Source organism: Nipponia nippon, unplaced genomic scaffold (genome assembly GCF_047370975.1).
Source record: "Nipponia nippon isolate SJK-2023a ecotype South Korea unplaced genomic scaffold, ASM4737097v1 scaffold_3, whole genome shotgun sequence".
In the NCBI taxonomy this organism is placed as follows: Eukaryota; Metazoa; Chordata; class Aves; order Pelecaniformes; family Threskiornithidae; genus Nipponia; species Nipponia nippon.
The window spans coordinates 98,042,313-98,069,396 of record NW_028262347.1 but is presented as its reverse complement, the minus strand read 5'-3'; the positions used below and the strand labels follow the sequence as shown (position 1 = coordinate 98,069,396).

General features: G+C 38.2%; 2 protein-coding genes across 2 annotated transcripts in view; one reads left to right on the top strand and one right to left on the bottom strand.

Annotated features, from left to right (window-relative positions):
- Positions 1-83: 83 nt before the first annotated feature.
- LOC104015376 (rap1 GTPase-GDP dissociation stimulator 1-like) lies at positions 84-26,552 on the bottom strand. Its single transcript, XM_087764175.1, has 10 exons — positions 22,384-26,552; positions 20,065-20,193; positions 18,751-18,876; positions 17,957-18,100; positions 13,755-13,889; positions 10,448-10,573; positions 6,010-6,149; positions 4,979-5,105; positions 3,792-3,920; positions 84-2,541 (listed from the first exon to the last, which is right to left on the bottom strand). Exons 1-10 carry the CDS (start codon positions 22,673-22,675, stop codon positions 2,408-2,410), a joined length of 1,482 nt encoding a protein of 493 aa, XP_087620301.1. The 5' UTR covers positions 22,676-26,552; the 3' UTR covers positions 84-2,407.
- The window catches only part of SH2D4B (SH2 domain containing 4B), a 116,144-nt gene continuing 102,837 nt past the window's right edge, over positions 13,778-27,084 (top strand). The window contains exons 1-2 of the mRNA XM_087764171.1: positions 13,778-13,913; positions 14,828-14,968. The gene's annotated coding sequence lies outside the window, so the exon portion shown is untranslated. The remainder of the gene's footprint in view (positions 13,914-14,827; positions 14,969-27,084) is intronic.

The window sequence follows — 27,084 nt, the reverse complement described above, 5'->3', positions numbered from 1 at the left end:
TTGCTTCCTGTCTCTATTATTTCCCTCTCTAAGGTTTAGACTGGCTGCTGAGGCTGCAGTTTGTGGATAACTACAGAAATGGTAAAGGTCCACTGGTGTTCACGTGTATATTTTGCTGAAACTAATTCTTGATATTTTTTTTTTTCAGTCTGGGCTGCTGAATAATAGGTAACACTGGTGCTTCTCTCTCCATTGTTAATGGAGAGCCATGAACAAGTGAAGAGCTGCAGAATGGTGTAGAGAAATGATTAAATCTCTGGACACCCAAAAAGTTAAAACTGCTCTTTGTACTTTGACTGCCCCTATCCACAGTTACTGCTCTTGTGATTTGCATGGTCTATGGTTTGTCGTGTCTCAGCAATGTTCTTGAAACTACTCTTAAGAGTGAGAAGGGAAGTAACTTCCAGGTTTGAAGGTGAGGCTTGCAGAAATAGGTTTGTGGCTGCTTCTTTGACCATTTTAAGATTTCTTTAATGCATGATTATAGTTTTAATAAGATCAGAGAGATGTTTAACCAATAGATAATGGCTATATCAGCATAATGCAATGTCTGGAATTGGATACTCTAGAATGTTAAGGCTGGATCATTTCTGATAAGAATGACTGAACTTGAATGTGGGTATTTGGGGGGGTGTGTGTGTGTATATATATATCCCATGTAATAGATCCAGATATATCTCTAATAATGCCTGGTTTAAGCACAACTCCAGATCTTATTCTGAAGTTGAGATTGTCTGAAGCTATTTCTCATTTTGACATTGGAAATGTGTGGGATGCCCATAGCACTGTGTGCTTTAAGCTAGAGGAAACTGCACATGATTCAGCTCTTGTTTTTCTTTTCTGCTACTATGTGGTCAAAACCTGCTTGTATGTTACTCACCAGGTGACTTGTCTGGGGTGGTTTTATGAAATTCCCTTTCTCAAGAGTACTCCTGAAAGTGATATTTGTGGCAAAGGTAGTGCGCTAAATAGAGCTAACAAGTTTTGCAAGTGGGAAAGCTTTTGCAGGAACAAAGTTGTAATGTTTGTTTGCAGACATAAGCCAGCTATGCTCAAATTGTTTGAGAACAGGAGGCCTTGACTTTTAAATATTCCCTGCTTTATAACAATTTTTTAAAGGTCAGTACTTTTCTGGTTTGGTTTGGGTTTTGTTTGTTTGTTTTCCCCAATAACTTTTACTGTGGGCTAAAAAGTCGTCATTCCCTAGCTCTTCAGTATCTACTACTACAAGGCTTTGAATTTGATCTCCTAGGTTTTGGCAATGTGGCCCTGCAACGTACTTGCAACTGCTTCAAAAAGTTCCCATAAGAACAAGTTGTGCAATAGATCCTGTTCTTACCTTTTTGTCAAGTGGCCATTTTTAAATATGAAAGATTTCTGTCAATGTTCAGACACATTTGTTTTACTACAATTTTTCATTCTCATAGAATTGTTATGGTTGGAAAAGACCCTTAGGATCATTGAGTCCAACCATTGACCTATCACTGCCAAGTCCACCACTAAACCATGTTCTCATTATCTAAAGTTAAACCCAGGTTCTCTTTCTGGAGATAATTTAATGAAATGCCAGCTGCCTCCAAATCTTCACACATGCCCACTTGTAATTTCTAACTGGCTTTAATTTGTATCTCATCCAAGCACTGTATGTATGGACACTGACTGTAGTTTCTTGTAAAATTTGCTTCTACCAAGTCTCATTCCAGGTTATAATAGCTGCAACTCTGAAATTAGGACAAGACTGTGACCTCAGATACTTAAGAATATAGTTTGTGACACTAGCAGGTAAAAACACAGATGAACTTTAAAATTGGAAATGGAAGCGGGACCTGGTTTAAAGGTACAGTTTTGTGGTGGTTTTAACATTTTCCGTTAACAGCTGGGCTCACAAGTTGCTTTGCAATGTGCAGAAGTTGAATTGGTGCCAGTTAGCCCTTTGCATTGTTTAAGCTACAGCTCTATCTAATCTAAACCCCATTGTTTCAGGTTATGTGATATAAGCTTGAGATTTTTTGTAATGATTTTAAAGTCCTATTGATATAAGAAAGTTGCAAGGGATATCCTGGTTTGACAAGACCAAGCAGCTTAAGAATGTATTACAGAAGTGGTAACTGCCTGATGCTTCTCATGTGATCTTTTCTAAGACCACTTGCTTGACAGGCCTTATTCCTACTGCTGTGTGTTAGTAGCTCAGTGAAGAGCAGCAGTGATGCAAGTATATGTAGGCCAAATAGATGAGCAAATGAGTATTTTTTTTGTATGTGCAGCTTTAAAAACAGGAGCTGTACCTGGACTTTAGTATTGTTGGTTATGCGGCAACATGACAAATGCAAGGTAGGGTTGGCAAAGCTGGCGTTTTATTGCATTTGCCTCAGCAGCAGTGCAGGGTTGCTGTGGGAAAGAAGGGAGGCTAGCGGGGTGTCTCTCCTCTTAAAACTTGCAATGTTGTGGCAGCTTCCTTGACCACATTTGCGTTGCTGTGACTGCAGAGTTTTTCGAGAGTTTCTTTAATCTTGTTGTCTTCTATTTCTTGTCTCAGATCACCTGAATGGGAGATGAAATGCTGACTTTTAGTGACATGCCATGGTATAGTGGCTCCCAACAATTGTTGTCAGACAAGTTTGGAGTACTTGTTGTTTAAAATGAGCTCCTTTAAATAAATTTCTCTCAATAGATACCTTTTCAGCCATTGAAAATATTGAACAGGTTAAGATTTTTCTTCTCCTGTTTGACTTCCAAGAACTGATTAAACAGAAGAAAAGGACTGTGTTGAAAATGTAGTACAGGACAAGTTCCAGCATTTCTTGCCTGTATGCTTTTTGTTAGCCTCTCATATTAGTAAGACTCAACTCTTAGTGTTACAGTTAGTCTATAAAGTGCTAAGTATGTACACCTCTGGAAAAAAGTCTTATAGATCCCATATGTTGTGTCAATACTCTGTAGTAGCACTGAAGGATGAAAATGCTTATCCCTATTCCAATATCTGTGTGGCTACAGGGAAAAAATAGAGTATACTGCAAAATCCAGCTTGTCTGCTGATATAGGGTGGCTCCAGGATTTGAAAGGCAGCTCCCCTTGTGGCAGATAGTTGCCTGAGCACAATCATTATTTTCAGTTTACATGATTTATGTATTAAGATATGAGAAACTGGCATGAGATCTTTGGACCCCTGGTTTCAAGGTGGTTGTTTTCAGTTGGTGCCACACATCCTTGATGAGTCTGATCTTGCTGGAAGCATTTCAAGTCTTCCCTAACCACGGAGTGAGAGAAACTGAAATCATATCCTTTGTATGTTTTACTAAAAGTTGCTGTGCAAAGGCAGCATTGCTAAACTCAATAGTTTATCTCAGCTTCTGGTTTGCTTACAGCATAGGCAGAACACAGGTATGCCTGCCTGTGGAAGATGATACAGACTCTTTATTTCTCTGAACACAAAAATGCTGTGGTATACATACAGGACTTGGGACTGCCAGACACTTGTGCATGGTGAATTTGGACAAAGATGCCTTTTTCCCAAGGCTCTGATTTTGCTGTTTCAGGACTTCATTATGCCACTGACTCACTGGAATAAAGCCTTTCTTTTTTTATTCAGCTGATGGTTTAATCAACTTTTCATAAAGCAGCAAGCTACTTGACTGGGATTTTTGGTGATCAATAAAGAATGAATCTTTTTATGACCCTTTACTACTCACTGACTGTAACATTGCAAGCAGCACATTTCAGTAAGAGAAAACACTTGTGTTTTCATCACAAATATCCATCTTTTCATCACAGACAACTTAAAATGAAGTTACCTGAATTAAGAAGACTGCACAAAAGACCCATTGAATTATATTTCACCTCAGGACTTGTATTATCATCTTGTAGAAGTTTGTGTAAGTTTTGTACTAGCTGTGATTCCTTAAAAGACTCTTCAAGGGTTTCTGAAAAATTAGTAAACAAATACCTGAGCTGTTACCTGTAAAGAAGTTAGAAAGTGAGCATGCTTGCTTTTTAAAATTCCTGACTGGCTTCATTTCAGATTGGCTGTACAGGAATGTCTTGGGCATCTGTTTCCTGTGCTGGATTATTTCTGTATTTTCTGTACAGTGTTTCTTCACCTGCCTCATTCTGGAACACAGAACCTGTATACTATAGATTGTATAAAATAACTTCATAATAGATTAAAATTTGCAATGATCAGTGCTAGAAATGTTGATTCACGTTAGTTGCCCAGTTCAGTTTGAGCGCCTTAATGGTGGATCAAGCAGTAAAAAGAGCTCTTTACTCTCTTGCTTGTTGGTATAGGAAATTCCAAATTTCAAGTTGACTACTTCTTTCCAGTTTATCTTGCGATGTGTGTAGGTTTCTGTGATGACTGTCTTTATTGTAATAGATTGAGACCCAATTTCAAATGTGATCGGTCATACAGGAAAAATCTGAAAAAAATTATATTCAATCTCTCTGAAAATTAGCTCAGTAAAAGTAGTTAGAACCTTTATAGTTTTCTCACTTGTTTCATTTGCAGCTTCTACAAGGCCCTTTTGTCTGTGCTTCTGTTTTCTCTCCTGCATTCAAATTTCTTACAATTAATTCCTTCATTTATAGTCTTCAGTGACCATTCAAATCCATAGTTTGTTCTTAATTTTGTCTTCATTTAGGCTTTCTCAATTTTTTTTCTCTAGTCTTCATCATCTTTACTTTCCTTCTGGGTTTTTTTTGTGTAGGTTTCTAACATCATACCATGCTACTCAACAGATTGTGCCTGTCCACACAACCTGATCATTTGACTCTACCCTAAACGAAAAAATCTCCAGGCAATTCCTGAAGCCTATTGCTTTTATGATCTTCTGGATGGCTGACCTTCATTTCATGCTGAAGAGCTAAATCTAGACAAGAAACATGCTTTTTCTTACACGTTGTTATGTAGAATTAACAACATGACAATGTTTCTTAATAATTGAAGATCTTGCACAGGTAAATGTTTTTAGAAGAAAAATACCTAAATCGATTGCAGATGCTATTGCCAAGGCATTCAGAGCCTCATTCTGCATGGCAGTGTGTTTGCTTGTTGTCATGGAAACCAGATGCTTCACTCCTTGTGCCTCCTGGATGGCTTTGACCACTTCCTGTTAAAGAAAAGGTAACATATCACAGATGGAAATCTGACTTACGAATAAAGTAGAATGAAGAGAGTAATGAGATTGCACTCTTCAGCCTCTGAATAAATGGAAATTATTTGCCCGCTGCAATGCAAGCTGATGATATTTGAAGACTAGAGATAACATTTCTTTTTGCACTGATCATACATGTCTGCGTAGGGCTGGTCTAATTTACTTGGAATATCAATAATTACAATTATGCATATACATATCTGTAAGATAAGAGATATATTTTATCTCAAGAGTTTTAGTTTGACCTTATTCCAATTTTTCATTTTAAACCTTCAAACTAGGAAAGATTAGTTTTAACTTATTGAAGCCTGTGCAGATAGTATCTACTCTTTTTATCACTACGTCAAAGTAAAGCATGGTTGGGATGCCTGTGGATAATAGCATGATTTACAAGAAACAGAAGCCTGTTCTAATATGCTAGCAGATAAAGATCATTCCAGATTCATCCATCGCTAGGTAGATACACGGGCTCTTTGGAGCTCCTGGAGGACTGACATTCGGGACAGGTGTGGGTTATCTTTGCCATTTTAATTTGAAATTTGAAACTAATATTTATGGAAATAGAAAAGCTTTACCTACTTACCACTTGTCAAGCCTTACTCAAGCAGGGTAGAAGTTGACAAGTGATGGTAAGTAACCATGTTGTTTGTTTCTGTGATTATGGAGAGCACTGCTTTCCTGCTCACCTCCCCCTTATTGGTATTGAGGCAGACTACAGGGGTTTTTATTGTGAACTTTCATGTTTTTAATGATAAAGCTGTATGTGCTGTTTAACACTTAACATCTAGCTATATTGACAAGCTTTAAAAATGTTTGTGAAGGGTAAAGTAGAAATGTATCAGACCAATAGCTCTCGTACTTGGGATCTGTTGTGACTCAAGATGGATGCTAGCAGCCGATTTGCTTCTTCACGAATGCCGGCATGGTCGTTAGCATTGCACCACTGCACGAGTCTGTTGAGCAGCATGGGGTCTTGGCCCAAGATTTCAGCTGCATCAGCTGGAGAGAAAAGCATCATCAGGAGACATTCAAAATCAGACTTCTCAGTCTTTGTCACAGAAATACAAATGTGGAAGTAGCCAGGACCACAGGCCTGAGCTCAGTCATTAAGAGCTGTAACTAAAGCATTGGGCTTTTAAGGGATCTTGGAAATCTTTACCTGAGGAATGCCAATTGTATTAGCATAACTTGGAGGTAAAGAACAAAGTAAGCTGTTCTGATAGACCTATCCTTTTTAAGAGGCTGCTGGAGCAGCTTAAAATGAGCAGCTCTGTATCTTTGAAAGCAAGTATTCTGTTGCTATACTGAAATCCTGTTTGGTTTCTTGCACTTGCTCTTTGAGCCCTGCACAGATGTAATCATGGGCTCTTCAGAGTCTGTTCTTGCTGTTTCAGTGCTCTTAGTAATGGTGATAATTACTGTTGGGAGCATGTGGGAAGCCAAGTCTTAGCACAGAATTGCAGCATATCTGTAACTGCATGTCTCAAGTCTTAAAAATGTGTGTTGGACTGTGTATTGGGCATCATCAAAACTTCCCCCAGAGTTTGGAGGAGCCTTTTAATTTGCCTTCCTGTGTTTCAGGAACCCCTTCTCAAGACTTGCTGGAAGTATTAATCTGTGTGGTTGACATTTGGAAAAAACCTGACGAGAGAACTTTTCCTAAGAAGTGGAACTCTAATGATATGCTGTGGCTTGTTGCCACTAAGGGAGACTACTCCCAAAGCTCTTAGAAGTTCAGCAGCAAAAGGAACTTTACTCATGCTCTCTCAATATTGCCTCGGTGTAACACGTGGTTCCACATGAGACTTATTGCAATTTAATAATGCATCTTTAAGTGCTTTGCATCAAAATTTACTAGCTGGTGGAAAGTGATTTCCTAAACAAAGGAAAAATGCAGATATAAGGGTGCTGAGGACTGTGGATACTCTATTTTGACCAAATATGTTAAGCAGGGGATTCATCCATGAGGACTTCCTGGTAAACACTGCTTCAGTAATTTCAGTTAGTTGATTCTGCTCAATACTTAAGACTTTGAAATTCTACATCTTGGTTCAACTGGAATTTTCTTCTAAGTGAAGGGTACCAGGAGAAAGATAAGAAAGTAGTAATGTGCACAACTTAAGCTGCCTTTTTGTAGGAATTGAGTGCTCACCCATTTGGCTTTGAACACAAAAAGAGCTGTTTTGTAAACTGCCAAACTGCTGTTTCCTTGCGTTCCAGTTGATAATGAACTGAGGATATAAATGCACAGCATTTCCAACTGGGCACCAGATGTAGTAACTGAGAGGCAAGAGTAGCCACAGGACAGATGCTCGCTTCTGGTGTAGAATGATTATATTTGCAAAAATATACCATGGTTACAAGATTTCATTCAAATTTAGGAGTCTTGTGTAGTTATTTGTAATTAAGGGTTTTTCTTGTTGACTTCATTTTGGTCACCTTGAGTCCTGTCCCATGCCTGCGCCCCACCCCTCAGTGCGGGAGGACCAGAGCAGTTAAACATGAAATGTGTGTTGAGTGCTCTGAAGAAGGAAAGATGTGGTAAAGGCCTTCATGGGACATGTACATTTCCTAAGAAGGGCTATAAAAGGTCTGTGAGCTTTTTCCAATCTTTTTCTGCTTTTCCAGTCTTTTAAAATAGTTCCAGGCCTGCAAGAAGGTAACCAGGGAGATCCCTGCTCCTTTGAAAGCAAATTCAGAAAGGGAAAAATGTGGGGAAAAGTCTGCATGGTTTTAAGATACTGGAAAGTTTGTCTCTTGGAGCTTTGCTGAAGCAAAGACCTGAGGAAGAACAAATATTAACATCTGGAATAGAAGGTATAAGTTTGGCTGATAAGGGCATCACCCTGCTCCTGTTTCTTTAGCTGTCTTTCTCTTCATGTTGCATTTGTTTTGAGATACTGTGGAAAGGGTCAATTAGAGTGTGCGCCAGAAGGTCAGTGTCAATAAACCACATGATTACTCTGGATATTTTGCGGAAACCGTAAGTCAACCTATACTCTTTCTATTTTGGGGAGGGAGATGAGGAAGAACGGGCATTTCCTTTTTTTTTATTTGTCCTGTACACTAAGGAACAATCCACAGATCAAAATCCCCCAAGGAATCTGGGAGCTTCTAGCCTAGTTGAACATGTTTGTTTTGAGGTAAGAGTTACTTCTCGTTGCACAACCAGCTGCATATTACCTCCTGTAACAGAAAGGCTTTTGTTTCTAGGTCAGCTGTTACATGTTAGTCTGAGGGGATCATGGTAATCCAGTTTAGTACAGAAAGCTGAAAGAGGTAAGAGGGTGGTGAACGGAACCAGTTTAAGAGGTTTGTTCAAAGGAGGTGTCTTGACCCAGTTTGACAGGGACTTCCTGATGTCTACCAGGAATAGAGCTCTTTGAGATAAAACCCAATTGGTTATTCTTAACAGGAGCAGGAGGACCTCTTAACTTACAAAATGCCAAATTTGAATAAATTGTGTGTATGATTGAACTTTCAGTTGAGCTGAAAGTCCTTTGGCTGTTGAAGTGCAAAAATTCTTCTGCTCTTCTGAAGCAGAACAGTGGAAAAAACAGGAGTTAATGTTAACACCTCTTTAGTGTAATGAAGCTGACAATTCTGATTGCAGTTTTCTATAGTTAGGAAGAAACCTACCTCTTCTAGTCGGTAGGCCTCAGCATGCCCAGTGAGTGTCAGTGTAATGAAGTTATACTAAAAATGCAATTAACTAATTTAGTGTGGACTTCTTAGTAAATGTGTATGCATAAGAGTTTCAGGCTGAGTTAATTAAGGGCAATGTTAGCTCATGGGTAAACAAAATAGAAAGTAATTAAGGTGGGAGAATTGTGTGCTCATAGGCAGGAATGGGTAAACATTGAATAATCTTCTACAACTTTTTTCTACTCTGCACTTTATCTGTATTGTTTCAAATTCAGAAATGGTACCATTTTGTGCCAAATTCGAACTTCATATTAGGGCTGGTAAATAGCATTAACTAAAAAAAAAAATAATTTAGTGTTTGATAATTTAGATCTGTGTTATTATGATGTCTCAATTTTAGAAGCTAAATGGTCTCCCCTGTCACAATTCAGATATAACTTTGGAGAAATGACCTCGTAATGACTTCCTTCAAAGCCTGACAGGAAGAAGAGGCTAAGTTTTTTTTTCTGTATATCTTGCAATGTCCATTTTCTACCATGGTGAAATACAAGTAAAAGCAGCTTTTTACTGGACTGGAATCAGTGCAAATTAACATGAGTTCTAGATCTAAATTTTATATCATGCATATTCATTTGAAAAAGGATGCAAGTAGCTGCCATATCAAAGTGGTGTCTGCAGTGGTGTAAATGAGTGCAGCATGGAATGTAGGGGAGAGTTTTTCTTCCCCTTCCATGTAACTAATGAATTTTTGTGTTTGTAATTGTTCCGTACCAGATGTCAAGTTCTCATCACAAAGTGGTCATAACTTTTCTGATTCTGTTTTTGACCTATTTCTTGTTATTCCTGCACATCAAGGTGGTCTGTACTGATTAGCATTCTAGAGCAGCTGCTCAGGTGATAGGAAAGAACTAGAACACTTTATGATTAAAAAAAAAAACAAACCCCACAAGACTTGTTTTTGTATTCTACTCTGGTAAGAAGCTAGATAAGTCTAAGGCTAAATTAAGATACTATAGTAGATCTTAACGTGATTCTGATATTGTGCATGTTTCTCAAAATGCAACTCTATGCACAGAGTGAGTATTGTTGCCTTTGCATGCCCACCTCTGTGTAAAACTGAATGAAGTGCAAGTAGATAATCCCATATTTCAGCGTGCAAAATAAAGTCAACATTTGAGACACACCAGCAAGATAAACCTGGCAACAGGTGTATATGGAGACTGTGTGACTGGTAGAAACTCCTTTCTCCTGCCTCTCTCCACCCCAGCTCCCTTTGGTCCTTTTATATTCTCCAGTTCTATTGATTTGCTTTCCTGTGACTTGACACTGTAAATCCTTAGCCTGACTCTTCTATCATATTCATGTCTTGCTGATATATTTCTGGTGGAAAACATCTTCCTTTAGGCCTTTGCCATTTCTCACTGACTACTGCAGTCTTCCATTTGGTTTGTTTCTCATCTACCTCTGAGGCTGACTGGGTCAGTATGGAAGGCTCACAGCCTCTGGCAATCATCTCTGGAACCTCTCCAGATTGAATGGAATTAGGTTAGCAGGACACTTAGCCTGTAGTCTCCTTGCACATCTGTTGTCTTGCAGGGGAGGGGAGAAGGGGGGTGTATAGTTGACATCAGTAAACGTTAGCAATTCCTTACTTTGACCATCTGCTAACAGCCGTAGGGTTCCAAGAAGTTTAAACTGCACAGGAGGCATCTCTGACCTTAGAAGTGCTTGAATCCGTTCTGCCACACCTTCTTCCAGCATTTGAACCTTGTTAACAACTAGAAAATGGGAAAAAAAAAATGTTGATGTGAAGCTCAGTAACTACACAAGCATCTGAAAATACAGATATGACATAACTGTTTTTCTGAATTTTATGCTCTGTTATGCTCTTAACAAAAGGTCCAACTTGTTGGAGCACTCAGAAATGAAGTCAGGATTACCCGACTGTTTAGACTTCTCTTTTGAGCTAAAAACTTCCTAGGAATTGCTGTTACGATATTTTGGTTACTTTTGATCTCAACCCTGCCCAGAGTGAAGTACATAAAAGGATAAACACAGCATTGTTGTTTCTCTCTTCCTTTTTCTAGTTGTACTAGATTATCTGTCCACTCGCGCAATCACGTGAGCAAGCCTTTCCTATGCTTGCTTATCTTAATTGAACTGGGTAGTAGAAGCAATTTGCATAGCTGTATTTCTTGAGAATTAATTTTCTTTTTGTATTTGAGCTCACTGATCTCCTGTTGTTCATGCCTTTGTTTATGTGCTTTCCTCTCCTAATTCTTGTGTCTTTGCTCCAGTCATTAGTGCAGTAATCCCTGGTAATAATCAGAAGCTTGTCTGGAAAGAGTCCTAATGCTGCTTGACTGTGCTACCAAAAGCTGCTTCCTCCAGAGCAATTTTGTTCCCGTCCTCTGCATGCCTTTTTTTGAGGGGCAGGGGAGTGACAGGACAGTGAAATCGGGGAGATTAACTGTTCTCTCCCTTCCTCCTTCTATTGGGCAAATTGAGAAGTAGAAACTGTTAAGTAACTTACTCTTAATGTCCTTGTTTTTCAGTGGCACAGACTGACTCCATTCACTGGAGCATAATGACTTTTTTCAATTTTTTTTATAAGCACTTGTTCTCTTTTAAGATCACTACTTGAATTCAAGACTTCCCCTGTGCCCCTTTGCAAGTGTTGGCCCATATTTAATTAATTTTTATTTTAGGGTATGTTTAGATTTGCACTCAGTTTTCTTTTTTTTTTTTTCCAGGTAGCAGACTGTATTGTTGAAAGTGGAGTTTGTGTATTTCTGGATGTATTATTGTGAGGGAATGTCTTACAGCTTCTATGCTTTGATATTTTTACAAAATTATGAGGAAAAGCACAGTGTAGGAGTATCATTTTAAGTGCAATGCATTGCCCACACTTGGAAATATCTAAAATGATTTGTAAGACTTGAACAGAACAGAACCAAAATAGACTTTGTATTGATACATTGCTATTTTATAATTCAGATTTGAGGCTTTTCAAGTACAGCTGCAAAGAACATTAAGATCTACTGGTACTACGTGTAGCGGGCAGTGATACTGGGGTGAAGTTTTTGGTTGCAACCACATTTTTCTGGAGTTTTAGATCCTGTAATCTTTGCAAAATCAGCTGTGTTCATTGCTTTGTTAAGGAATTCCCAAGGAATGCCTGGGCTTGGCATAGCAAAAAGTGAATCTTGCTATTTGTTGAGGAACAGGTTCTGTTGTGAGTTAAAATGTGATTATCTCTGCTTGTTGTCAAGGGAAACTACATCAAAATTGCTGTCTTTCAAATGAGATTAATTGGTATCTTTGCTGATTGTAATCATTAAATCCTATTGTACATATTGCAGGAATGAAGTCAATGAGAACTAAGCATGGGACACCCCTAGGCTTATAGAAAACATCCACCTTTTCATTCTAATAAAGATAGCTACATTTTGCCTACTAAATTACTCTCCTAATTTCAGCTGGGTGGTGTCTTCATTTTTCATGATTCTATGATTATCTTCTGTGTTAGGTTGTAACTGATGTAAGGTAGCTGGCATGCATGGTCAAAATACTGCATACTCTGTTAACACCCAAAAGCAATTTGCACAGGCCTCTGTCTGCTGATGTGAATGGTGCTAGAAAATCTCTTCACAGAAAAATAAAATATACATAGAAGCAGCGAGGGGCTTATGGTGTGAAATACGTTTATTAAAATACTGAATAGACAGACATGTTTGGCTATTATGATCCAGAGAGTGTGATAATACTATAAGCCAAACTAAATAAATTACTTGAGAGCGTATCAAAAATAAGTTGAAAGAAATAGGTGAAGTTCTGAAGAGAGCTGTCTGTAAGAAGAAATGAGGGTGTATCAGGCTTTAAAAGGAAGTGGTGGAGGCAAAATAGCAACTAGTATAGTCTGGGGCTCTCGCTTGTTCAAGCGATGGTTACATATACAACCTGTTAAACCAAGCATGCTGCTAGCTTACATAATAAAATTGGCAGACAACTTCAAGTTCTTCTGTTTTCAGAAAATAACGGTGTCATGCTCTTCTCTGGAGTACTGTATAGCAGTGTAAGGACTGCGTTGTATGGTGCCGTACCGCTAAGTCTCCAGCAAAACATTTTTGGCCTGAATTGCACTTTCACGTGGAAGCATGAAATTTGAGATGAGAAGCAGTACAGTTTTCTGACGTGTATTAACAAAAGATCACAAGAGTAGGATTATTTGGGTTGGAAGGGATCTTTAAAGGTCATATAGTCCAGCCTCCCCTGCAATGGGCAGGGACACCTTCAACTAGATCAGGTTGCTCACAGCCCTGTCCAGCCTGACCTTGAATGTTTCCAGGGATGGGGCATCTACCACCTCTCTGGGCAGCCTGTTCCAGTGTTTCACCGCCCTTATTGTAAAAAATGTCTTCCTTATATGTAGTCTAAATCTACCATCTTTTAGTTTAAAATCATTACCCCTTGTCCTGTTGCAACAGGCCCTACTAAAAAGTCTGTCCCCATCTTTACTATATGCCCCTTTTAAGTATTGTAGTTTTTTCAGTGTGTTACAAAGGCCAAATTTGCAATGCATATTGGCTTTATAGAAGAGAAACAGATTTATTAAATCCTTGTCAGCTGTGATGTGATAGCTCCACCTCATACTCTGTATTTTAAGCTATAAACCCCGTTCTGCATTTTTGTCTTGAACTGCTGTATGCTGTTAGTATTAAACCATTTCAGCAGCTGGCAATGAGATCACACTTGATTATATTTAGACCCTTTACGTAGATGAGAAGTCCTGATGAATTATTCAAACATATATGTCTCTGCAGGGGAGAAAAAAGGTCAATTGCCTCTCAAAATACAAGGGACTGGAATTGGTGACTTGGACAGAGCTGTGTAGATCTCCATTAAATGACTCATCTTTACAAAGAATCACAGTAAGTCAATGGTCTTCAAACTCTGTACCTGGTATAGCAAGGTTTCGAAGTGCACTGAGTGCAGCGTGTTGAACAGAGACGTCCCCGCTCTCTACATGTTTCTCCAAAAGATCCAGAAGCTGATGTATGACTCCCAGCTGTACCATTCGTACACAGTTGCCATCTGAAGAAAGGCAAAACCAAGCAGGTGAGAGAGAGATACAGAATGATAGAAATTAATAATGCAAATTGAGAATTCAGGGAGTCTTTGCATTGACTGATTTAATGTCTTGGTAAGATCTAGACTGTAGCTTTTGCATTGTTTTTTACAACCTTCAACTCTCTAGAGATGAGTGGATGCTGACCACCTGTGAACTGATGTTGAGACACTCCCTAGTAAAGCTTATCTTGAGAGAGCTTTCTAGGGACAGTCACTGTCAAATTCAAAACCATATGTTCTCCAGTCAATTTCTTCCTCAATACTGCTTTATTTTCTACTATATATCTGGTGGAATACTGGTGGCATTTTCCATTTCTCCACAGGATAGCTTTAGTACTCCAATTCTGCTATTCTACTGGTTTAAGAGACTATTGTGAGACCAAGGATCTTATTTGGCAATGGTGGGTCTGATTACTAGTTCTGTATGGCTGTTAGTCCTTGTATTTGGTCAAATAATTTGTCACTAACTAATCATCGAAAGAATCAGGCCTAGATTTTTCTTGCCTGTTTTGAGAAACCCACTTTCTGAAATGAGAAGTCTAATTGTGTTGCACTCATACAAAGCTAGGAAAACGAGTTGACCTAGAGAGTTCTGATCTGTTTAATGCTGGCGAAAGAGCAGATTTGTACATTCCAAAGAACTACCATTTTGCCCAGTAGATGCTCTGCAATATTTTGTCAGTGCATGTCTGTATGTCTCCCTCTCTCTTTGAGAACTTGCTCTGCAGATGTGACAGCCCTTTTGTTATCAAAAGCTACTTAGCTCATCTTGATAGGAAATAAGAAAGTGTTCTCCTAAAGAGCAAAAGGAAACCCTGCATATTATGGTCTGCATCATTCCTGAAGGAAGTGTTTTGAAGATGCCATTTGGCAAATATTTTTCTGTGTTTTATTTTATGTAGTTTATTATACCTCAAGAGAAGCATATTCCTGACACCAGTCAATGTTTCCTTATTGCTGTGCTGTTACCATATGAATGCTGTTTGTTAAAACATGGCAAAGCAGTGTGAACACTATACAGGAAGACCACATCTTCACCTGAGGTAAACAGTTATCTGTGGAACTATACAGACTTCATACAAATACAGAATGTGGCCAAAAGTAGTGTTAGGTGCTTCTCATGGCGCTAACTGCATGCCTAATACTTCTAATTTTTGTGTGTATACCACTTAAAAATGGCTCTAGTAATTTTAACATCCTTGCTGGTTTGAATGTTTTTTCCATCCCAAAATAGTAGAAACTCTTCCATGTTGTCTTGTGAACCAATGCCTACTATTCCTTTAACCTCTTAGCATTTCAGTTATTAGCATATTTTTTCCCCCTGTATTACTACATATGTTAAATAAGAATTTGTCAAATGCTTATAAAATGTAAGTGGATATTTTCATAAGAGAACTGTCAGTCTGTGAGATAGTTTAAATTCTACTCATGCAAAAATCTTTTGATACCAATTTATGCATACATTCTCTAAAGCTGATGTTTTTGCTTGTGATGCTCCAAATACCATCTTGCCTGGTCCTAATCTTTGGAGATCAGAGTGTATGAGGAAAGTTGCCCGGTTCTCTTTAGAAATAGGTTCTCTAGGAACAGACCATCTCTTTTAGTCTGACAAAATTCTACAGGCAAAACACTTTGATCTTCATATAGACTAACCTTAATTGAACTTAATTCCTCTCTTCCCCCCACCTTTCAAACCAAAGAATGGCAGAGCATTTTTTTTTTCTCTTGTAGTAAAGTGTGAATAGGCAGAATCCATTAGTGGTTGCCTTGCTTTGATTGTCACAGAGCTCCAAATTGGTTCTCTGTCCTATGGATTTTTTTGCTTGGATAGCAGCAGAACCTTCAATTTAATGGCTTATAGTTAAAGTCTGATAGGAGCAGCCACTTTCATAGCTGCAAAAGCTGTCTGTCATCTTTTTGCTGCCTCAGAAGTAATTTGATGCTGAGATCAGATTTCCATAGGATTTTTTTTTTTCCCCCTTAGATTAAAGGCTGTGCATACATCAGTGGCACATACTGGGGCCTGAAAGAGATGTTTCATGTGGAAAAAGTGAATAATCCAATGGGGTTGTGGGGGAGATGGGAGAAGAGCGAGTGACAAAGCAAGCTATTCAGCTGAATAAATTGAAGATAGCCAGTTTAAAGGCACCAAAGGGCATTTATGTGGCCTTTGTAGAACCATGATGCACAATGGCTGATTCAGAGCAAGGTATAAGACAAGGAAGAAAGGGAGTCTAAAAGGATGTGGGGGAAGGGGGAGAGATGTGTGTATGATAGCTTGCTTAAAAAAAAAAAGACTGACTAGCTAAACATTCACACAGATGTGAGGGAATCTTTTATGATAATTAAGCACATATTAATGCAGAAAGTTGAGCAATGTTGAAAAAGCTCTGTCTTGTTAATTGAGTTTGAATGCAGTACAGTAGCTGTCAGTGAGAAAGGACAGAAAATATGGTGGGGTATCCTCTTCTGACTGATTCAGCACAGCATGCCTTCCAGGAGTCTGTTTATAAGAGTTGCTCTGTGTTTCTCTCTGCATAGTATTAATGCTCATTGCTTTCTGTAATAGGAAAGTGTGAAAGATGAAATGGTTTATCTTGAGATTTATTTTTTCCCCTTGATGTGTCTGAGTAACTCTCCCTTCCTAAAAGTGACTTAGAACCTAAAACATGAATAACTGTGTGTTATTTTTTTATGTTTCTAACAAATGTATTTGCCATGCAACATTTCCAGAGTCTCCCCTCTAATAATGTGTGATTTAAGCAAAAAAAAAAAGTGCAAAAGCTTGCATACCTGACCACCCCATTTTCACAGTTGTGTCCCTCAAACTGCTTCAATATCGTTAGCATCTGTAACTTAAGGGTATGCAAGTCTACAGTCTGCAGAAAAGCAAGAATGTTACCGTTTCAGAGCCAGTGAGCAATGAAATCTAATAGTGTTGCTTTTCTCTCCACTCACAAACAGTGGCTTTCCATCTTTGAAGGGTAGAGAATAAGCAGCCATACCATTTTTTGTACAATTAGCAATAGCCATTGCTTCTGTCTCCATTGGTGCATGTGTTTGGATGTGATGCAAGTACCAACATTCTGGGAGATGATGCCACATCCCTTAGCAAAAAAATTCTTCATGTATTTATCTGTGGCATGATAAATAGAGAGAATATGTCATGTCTGTTTATAATTAGTCCCAAAGTGAAGTGTTCTGCCTGTCTTTTGGGGAGACTTGAATCAATGATGACTTAGATTGTTGTTATAGTTAATAATTTAAGACCTTTAAATTGTTGGTTGCTTTGGGATTGGGGGTGGTGGGATGCAGTAGAAGTGTCCAGTTCTTGATGTTTTATTCTTTAATCTGTATTGCCCAAAATACAACATAGGAAGGCCACATAAACTAAGTTGCTGTTAGGTCTTTAGCCATTTTGTGTTGTTCCTGAAATCAGCTTAAAGACTTAGTGAAAAATCCAGGCCAGCAATGTGTGTAGTCTCTTGCTAATAGATAGATGCAGAACTTACATTACAAGAAAGTTCTTCTTATATTTCATTTGTTAATCCAAATGTTCAAAGTACGTACACAGATTTGGAATACTGAATGAGGAAACATCAGTAGTTCAATAGCACGTGAACTTAATCTGATGATTAGCTTTAAATTTAAAACTGGCTCTTAGGCCAGCTTTAAAAGTAAAGTTACAGAAGCAGGGTGTGAACTGACAGCCCCAGGTACAGCTACAACGGCCTGAAGTTCTTGTGCTTGCGTTTGCATTCTGCGCAGGAGCAGTCACAGTGGTATTAGGTGACTTGAGGCAACATACGTATATGCTTGAAGGGAAGCATGGCAATGTGAGCACTAGGCTGCTGTAAAAAGTGAAAAAGTGTGATGTCTGAGAAGAATTCCCCTAAGGATTATGAAACAGGTTGCAGATGTGTCCCTGTTAAGGAAATGAAAGCAACAGAGCAGATGGCAACTCCTCTGCTAAGGGGACTTTTTGATGTTGTTTCTTTATGTGTCTTGACTGTCAGTATTCCTTTTTTTACCTCCAAGAAGCAGAGAGACAATGAGATCTGATGCAGCCTTCACAATGCATGTATCTTCAGCTTGTGAGCTACCCTGGAGCTTCAGCAGGATCTCGGACAGCACCTCTTGCACACCTGCCTCCACCAACTGCACTTTCAGAGCATCTGTAGAGATCACAGTAAAAGCACACTAAAAGCTTCTTGGGTCTTTGTTGAAGTGTTTCAAACTAAGAAGCTAAATCCTTGAACTTTAGCCGGTCTTTTTTCAGACACAGTCACTTTTTTGGTTTTATTTGTAGCAGACATTCTGGTGCTAGGATGACACCAAGGCAGAATGAACAAAGTTTCTGCATTGATCTTTGGCATTTCTTGTATTGCCAGTCATGAGTTCTCATTTCTTTAAAATCTGTATCAGGTATCTAGATATTTTTAGTGGATTTTTGTTGGTGCTTGTTACGCCACTGCTTAGACTAGACATCTTCTATGAGATTTGGTTGTCATTTTTTTTATAAAAAAACAATCTGTCTCATCTGCTTTCCTGTTACATGCCATGGAGAATATGAGTTTGAATCTGCTATTTTATGGATCCACCAAAATAGAGTGGAATGTTACTCTTTCCCTCCTTTCTTTGTTGCCTTGCCTATTAAGCTTCAGTGTCTTGCTCAGGCCAGGATTTCATATGTTCTTGTGGCTTATTTCCACTGAAGGGATTGCTGGTTGCATCAGTAGCATCCCATGGCAAACTCAGAACCCAGAGCTTAAGCTAAGTACCAGTACAGTCTCCCCTCATTCCCCCAAGCCGAAAGGAGCCTTACCATTTTCTGCAAGTGCCTGCAGGACCTCAAAGACAATTTCTAACCTCTCATGGTTCTCTGCTCTTCTCAGTTGTTTCACCAGCTGTTCAGCAACCTTTGTCTTGCTTAGAGCTTCCTTGGCTGTATCTGTGTATGAGATAGTCAGGATTTTGAATGTTCCTTTATCTGATTAAATGTTAAAAGCATATCTTACTATAATCTGAAGTGATAGACACTACTTCATTTTTTTGAATGCTTTTTCTGGTTTTATAGGAGCTTCTGTGCCTTTGGACAGCACTGAGACAGCAAAACTCTATTCCATACCTTTCCCCTCCCACTTCTTTCTTTAACACTATTTTTGTGTAACTCCTGTAGCTATGACCTTATAATAGCTGCCAAATTAATCCTGGCTTGCTTCCACTGACTCTTATAAATCCATCTGTAGTATGCTTATTTAATATATCAAATTGGTACATGCCAGTTTGCAGTAGTAGCATATGTTTTGCCTTGAATAGATGGTTCTAGTCTTGCTGGAATCCTAAACATCTACAAGATGTATCTTAACAAAGATCAATTTTTTTTAAAGCTTGCTGCTGTCTGACATAACACATTTGAATAGAATATGGTATTAAGTAATAAGAGATCTAGAAAGGACGGAACTCACTAGAGGATGATGTGACAGTGTGATACCATATGCCCCTTCCCTGCCTCTCCCCTTAAATGCAGGAAGCAGTCGATCAAATTGTAGTCAAACCATATACAAAGTGTGGTGATATTTGTCTACTTGGTCTTTTTCTTCCATCACTACTTACAACTTGTGTAAAGTAGGGCAGATGTATTTTAAATCAGTGGAGATGCCTTTGGTTTGAAAATTGTTTAAAAGGAAGCTGCTTCATAAAGGTATATAAACTTAATTATTAAATAGAAATAAACTTTTAATAAATGAGTATTTAATGTACCATATCTGAAGTAGGTGAAACTGACAATTTACCACATGAATTTATGCCCTCTGTACTTTTTTTTCTGGGTCAGAAGCTGTCTATTAAATCTTAATTGTTTCAGTATAGTACCAGCAATTGCTGGTACTCTGGGAAAGAGTAGTTACTTCTCCAACACAGATACTGTGGCCAGTCCCTGATTAGGTATCAGTAGTGTTTAGAAAACAACCCCCCAAACCCCCACCCTTCCCCAAATAACCCAACAAAAACAAATCCCCACAAAAACTCCCCAAACAAAACACACACCTCCAACCTGTGGGCATTCTGCATGTACATGGAAAGGCAGTGACAGTGTGAAGATGATATTTTGCTCCCAGATACAAAAATATTTACTTACCAAGGTCTGCAAGATTGCATAAGGCCAATAGATCAACGTGAACAAGTGGTTCACTCTCTGCAAAATCGGTTAATATTCGGACTAGTGATGTGATTACTCCTACCTTCACCAGCTCTTCCTGAAGATCCCCTGGTAATAGTAAGCATAGGAGTTAAAGGTGATTAAATAGGCACCAATTAAATCATTAAAAAGAGTTGAACTGAGATGCTTTGCAGCAAGATTCTCTGGTTCTTTCTCACGCTATTAGAATCTGTACAGCTTTTGTGCTGTGGGTTCAGGCTAATGCATGTGGTTGGGAAATGCAAGTTCAGGACAGAGTTTTTCTGAACCTTCTGGTTCTACTTTGACTCAAGGAATTAAGCCACCGTGAAAATATATAAGGGCAATTGCATGAGCATCATTACTACTAGTACAGCTTCTAAAGCGAGTTCTGATGGACTGTATCTCTTGGTATGTATCTGAAAATTGAGTGAGGAACAGACAGTTGGCTTATTTCTCTCGTGGAATGGGAATCTCAGCCTTATCGTCCTATGGCTTCTTTTGTTCTGAAGGGCAGGGAGATAGAAGGGACTGGAAACCCAAGATAAAGCACAGTCTAGTGATGACTGCTTTCAGGGATCAACAGTGTTCTGACTCATGTAGCAAATATCCATATGCCTGCTTTTTGCATGTTAGAATAATGATTCTTTTTTGTTTCTTAAAAAAAAAAATAATTCTTTGTAAAACAAGGCACTTCACCAATACCTGGGCTACTATAAGATACCACTGAGAGACAGACTGCTTTAAGGTTCATCTAGGGGAATCATCCTCTTTCAGTTTTTTGAATGTTAGTTGCTCAGCATGTAGGGAGTCTTGGAGTGCTTGAATTCAAGGCATCTTTGGAATTTTTATAGGCTGAGTAAGGTTCTCAAGCAGGTGTAAATTTGTGTGACTTAAGGGAAGTCAACAAAGTACAGTAAAAATTAATATGGTCCTGGTTCTAATATACTAACTATGCTGAGGAAAACACTGATAACTTCTTTTTGTAGTTTGTCCTGTAATGAATGAAAGCTTAATATCTAAAATGGTTTTGAGAATGCCAAGAACTATGAAATACAAGTGATGGTTGCTTAACAGTACAATGACACTGCTTTTGCAGCAGTGTCTTGCTGAGGACTAGACTGCAACTTGGATATCAGCATGTATGACAGACACCAGAAACTGTCTGGGTGCTATTGTAGCATATGTAATTGTAATTCAATCAGGGAATCACTGAAGTTAATTTTTCTATGATGTATTTATTTCTGTGTTAGTAATAGAAATTATTAAAGAATGTATCTTATAGTCACAGTCATCTTGTCAAATCTATGCTGGGCCTGTGTTCTGACAGAAATGAAGCAGATTTTCAGTATGGCCATATGCTGTAGCAATGCTGTGTACAGTATTTGTATGAGCCTTGCATGTAATCATGTAGGGAAGTGTCTTTTTAAACTATTATGTGGCATTTCTTGGCAAATACATCTAATTTGCAGGGGGCTAGTAGAATCTATACCAGGTACTTATCATGCTTGGATTTCATAGGAACAGTGCAGGGAGGCAAACCCATAGCTTTCTAGATAAAGGTCCCCACTGGAAAGATAGGAGAAGGTAGGTTGAAGGCAGAGGGAAATGGATAGAAGATACTGGGTGAAAAGTTCCATGTTACCTCCAGTATGCGGTAAATATTTTGGTCAGTCTGGGAATTAAAGGTAAAAGAAAAATCTTAAACTGTTGGGGCAAGTAAATGAAAAGGGTTTAATTTGTGAGACCAGCAGGCAAGCTAGTGTACTGGTTTTATGGAAAAATCTGGAGCACAAAGATCTCCTATATGCAAGGAATGGTCCTCGGAGAAGACCATTCCTTGCATATATAGATATCTCAGTATTTTTGTATTTTTTTTAGAGCATGTTTTTTCTGTCACACTTTTAAAATAAGTGCTTGCTTTATAGATGCTGTTATTACTTTGGAAGAGGACAAAGCCGTTCAGTATTTGGGCCCAAGGCAGTTCTACAAAATTAAGATATGGATGCGGCTCTGCAATTCTTGTAGTTCCAGAGCAGTTCTGACAAAGATGTGTCACTGTGAAGTCAAAAATTATAGGGGGAAACCCAGACTTTACGAGGTGTTTGTGATGCATTCAGCCTGGTGTCTCTGAGCTGTCTGAATTGTATCTGTAACTGGAGGCTGAAGTGCATTGTGTGCTCAGGTCTCAAAAAAAAAAAATAAGTTACAGGTTACAATGCCTTATAAAATAATGCCTTACAGCTAGGGAAAATAGGATTCTCTCAAGTTGATACTTACGATTATCATAACAGATACGGCCAATAGCCCTCCCAGCATGAAGCAACATTTCTTGGTCTGTGCTTTCCAGCAAAGGTATCAGAGTTAGAACCAAATCTGCTTCAATACATGGTTTCTTCATTTCCTCTGTGTAGGTAAAGGAGAGGGGCTTGTGTTTTTTTGCCATGTTGAAATAAACAGTTGCAACTGCAAGACCAATAGCTGGTAGCTGTGAAACAAAACTCAAGAGTGGAAACATACAGCTAATGTGCTGTAATATGCCTTGTCGTAACACTTTAGTACAACGTACCATTCTTGGCTATCTCTGAAAGCACCTGCGCTGCTTTCACTGCACATCGTGGATTGCCCTTCAGGATTTTTGCCAAAGTTAGGAAGATCCCACTCTCTCTGAGTAGGCTGAATGATCTCTGCTCTGTAATGATAAGAGTGTTAACAATCCATGCAGTAGGTTTGCAACTGTATGTTTACATGTTGCTTTGTTTCCTGGAGTTCTGAGTGGATATCTATGGGATCCAAGGTTCAGATTTAACAAGGTACTTAAAGGCTGTCTCAGCCTAAATGTATAGGAACAGTCATCTGCTTGAATTCCAGCAAGTGTAGTTCCAGCTGATTATTCTGCTTCATGCTGAACTTAAGCACAAGTGGCAAAGCAAAGAGGAAAGCAGTTTCATCTTCTCTGACTATAAAAGGATGCTTGCATAAGGTGCGGGAAGTCAGGGATTAAGATTCTATTCCTGAGGTATGGCCTAGCAATTAATTTCGTAGGTAGGCACAGCATCTTTTATTAGTCCTGCAATTAGAACAGTCAATTCCCTTTAGCCTTTTTTTTTTTTTTGTAAAAAATACACCTAATTGTCCTTAAGGTAGTGAAATCTCCATCTGCCAGGAGATTCAAATAAATGCAGGTTTATGTCATTTCAGGAGAATGTGCAGAGACCTTAAAGACTTTCTTAAAAGGAGACTAGGAACTACTTTCTAAATTCCTGACCTGATAGGGTCACCCCAATTTAATCCTAAGAGTTTGTTCTGTAGTAAATTGAACATTAAATTTGGAATTTGTCTGCAGCTTCACATGTCTTAGTGACCAGTAGCTTTATCTGGTCACAGGTAGATTTGTGATTATACAAGGAGAAAAGAAAACAACAGAACCAGCTGAGGACAGCTATAGTTCCAGCAGCAATCACTTTGTGTAATACAGATTATCGCAATAGGTGAAAACCTCCAGTGAATGCTTTCAGATTGTGCAAATGGTTAAATAGTGATCTGGAGCGATACTTAGCTATCTTCAGTAAGAGCCAGGAGAATCCCGTTCAGACTTTCAAGGATCTGATCTTCAGCTTTTGTGTCATCTCCACAGAGCACAAGGTACTCCACGTGCTGACTCAGGGTTTCTAAACAGAGTGGGATGAAAAACTGTGGTGAGCCAGTATGGAAAAATATTTTGAATTCTTTCTGGTATTTCTTTTCAGCGACAATGGCTGACCATAAGATCATCTCCTGGATGGTCCAGATCTATGTATGCTCATTAAATAACTCAATCCAAGAGCATGAGGGTAAAAGCTTGGTGCACTTCTCAGGCAGCACATAGCTCTTGTGCAGGCATATATATGCAGAGATAAATTCTATCTGTAAAAAGAAATTAACATATAACAACTGTGGCAGAGTTTGAGGTAGGGAGGAGAGAGGAATTATTAGAGGACCTAAATCAAGCCTGTCATTTCTAAATACCTCTTTATGATAAAGACAGTACTTGCAGTTCAACTAGCTGTATATCTACTCTGATAGCGACTCTGAAAGAATGCAAGAATGAAACAGATAGGGTAACATACTTCTCCCTTAGTTTCAGGCAGCCTTGGCCTTTAGAAACATACCTAGTATTTACATCAATATGTTTAATACATTTTGATGGCCTTTTATTCCATGAATTTGTTTAATTACCTATTTAAGATAATTCATACTTTTTATCTCCACAGCACACTGTGGCATTAAGTTCCACAGTTTCACTGTTGTAAGAGGAAGATACTTCCCTTCATCTTAAAATATCTACTAAAAAAACTCAAAGCTAATGGCCTTTGAGTTTGTGTAATAAGAGAAAGGAATGATGCTTCACTATTGCCTTTCCCATGTGTGTCATGATTAGATGGATTTTTATTATATCCCTCCTTTGTAATTATTCTGCCAACTCATTTAATATTTCCTGTACAGAAGCTTTGATAACTTGCCTCAATCTTTTTCCAGTTCAGTGTGTTTTTTTTTTTTTTCTTTTAAGTGAGGAGCTAGAATTCAAAAGTGTTTTCAAGATATAGGTGGACTGGGATTAAGACAAAGATTGTAATGTTTTGCCCTCTACTCTTTTAATCCATTCACCATATGACTATTCAAAATGACTCAATCTCTTCTGGGCAGAGGGAGTTAATTTACACCCCACCATTATTCATAATTAGGCCACCTTTTCCCCATGTACATTGTTCTGGATTTACAGACACTAAACTTGATGTGCGTTTTTATGCCAAGTCGTACAGGATGGTAAGATTTTTCTGCAACTCTCTACAGTCCGTTTTAATTTTGAGTACTCCAAATAACCCAAAACCTCTTTACCATTGTGCTATTTCTAGATCATTTATGAATATATTGAATGACATAGGTTCCAGCAAAGGTAGCCTCTAATAACTATAGCTCTCTAATGTGAAAGCAGCCTTTATTCTGCCCTTCAGACTTCATCAGCTAACCTTCTCTCCTATCCCAAGATAACTTAGATGATAAACCTTATTGAAAGGTTTGTAGAAATCGAAATGCATTGTTAACAGTATCTCCTTTATTCACCACCTTGCCTGCTCCTTAAAAATATGCTTAAAGAGAGATTGGGCATTACTTGCCTCCACTGAAGTCTCATAGACTCTATCCTTTGTTATCATATATGTTCAGTAATTCTGTGCTTTACTATAATCCTACAATTTACCTATGCAGAGATCAGATTTCTGTACTTTAATTTCCTTCATTCCTTGCAACTGTTTTTGTAACTCATGGCACTCTTACTGATTTCCACCCTGTTAATCCTGTAGTTGATTTAAATGGTGTTCTGCATGTCACGGTTAATGATCTGACAATTCATTTTTTCAATTCCATATAAAATCTGGGGAAATAACGTCCAGTCCTAACAATCGGTTACCATTTATTTTATTGATTTGTTGCAAATCAATCTTCTGCCCTTTCAATCTGAAGGTTCCTCCATCTGCTTCTTGAAAACAAAAAGACCTAAGGTGGTTGAAATGAATGTAGGAAATAATGCTGGAAAAGTGATGGCTGAAGTAGTTAACTTATAGTAGAATATAATTTAAGGGGTTACCAAAATTGTAGTAAAATAGCATTTCTACTTCACAAACTATTTAATTGAAAAAGATGAGTCATCAGTCTTGGCCTAGAAATTCTTCAGCCGAGGATTAATAATTCATCATTTATTTTTATTTGATGGATTCACTATTTTCTCTTTCCTTAATGTGTCCATTAGTTAATGTGAGGTTTTTTTTTAAAGTAGAATGGATTAATTTAGCGCATATACGAATTTACTTCAGCGGAGCCAGAAGTGTCTTGAGCTCCTTTGAAGAGAGGATGAATTAAAGGGAGGGGAAGTAGAACATCATTAAAGGCTCTTACTGTCCTTTGAGAAGCCAAATTCTTTGGCTTAAAAAATTAAAAGCAGTTATTTAACAACAATGACAATTTTGGTTTTGTGCTTTAAACAAGATGCCATCTTTAGAAAAATGTCTGGATTCATCAGGTTAAAAATCTGTATGGGGAAACTCCAATATTTTTTTTTTTTTTATTCTGAGTAAGAAACTGAGGCTGTATGTATCGATGTCTCTTGGAAAGCCTTTGTGGTTGGAAGTAACTATGTGTTTGTGTTTTCATGGCCTCTTCAAAATCATGTGCTAAGGGCAACACAGGCATAAAACTGATAGGAGATAAATGTCTTTTAAAAAAAATAGATGACTTTGGATGTGTTGCCTTTTTGTTAATGAAAACAGGCTAAAAACTCCTGGAATAGATAAATGTCAAAGGAAATCATCCTTGTTGTACCTGCTTTAAAAAATTAACATTAACTGCTGGTTTCCATTTCTGTCCAGTTCTCCTGCCACAATTTGCTGAATAAATGATTTTGTATGAATGAAGTACATGTAGAATGCAATTTTCTTAAAAAAAAAAAAAAAAAAAAAAATCACCTGAGCAACCTGACAGTTGAATCAGCTTTGATCTTGAACTAATCTAGTGGGAGTGGGCAGGAGGCTACAACTGCTGATAGAGTAACATGAAATAAACTAGGAGCCTGTGAGAATGAATTATCTACTGAACTCTATGCCTTCAGCCTTATCAAGATCAAAATGTGTTGGCATGAAGTAATGCATTTAAATTTTAGTACTCTATCCTCTAATTAGAGCAATAGTAATATTTGCAACTACATTTCTAATACAGTTAGGATATATAAAGAGCTGAAAAGGTGACTGCATCTCAAGTTGAAGGAGGTTGTTTTACAAACAGCAGGGAACAAATACTGGTCACTCATTAGGTTGGCATAGTGGTAATTACAAATCCAGGTGCTTTGTTATTTCTCCAAGGAATAGATCAGTAGAATAACACCATATGCATGATGACAAAGTCCTTGAAAAATATCCCTCTGGTTACAGTCTGTAGTGTTGTGAAATT

Coding starts and splice junctions, on each gene's coding strand:
- LOC104015376 (XM_087764175.1), bottom strand. CDS start 22,675: ATGGTACGTTGTACTAAAGTGTTACGACAAGGCATATTACAGCACATT. Junction 20,194..22,383: donor CCGTATCTGTTATGATAATC/GTAAGTATCAAC, acceptor TACTATTACCAG/GGGATCTTCAGGAAGAGCTG. Junction 18,877..20,064: donor ATGCAATCTTGCAGACCTTG/GTAAGTAAATAT, acceptor TCTCATACACAG/ATACAGCCAAGGAAGCTCTA.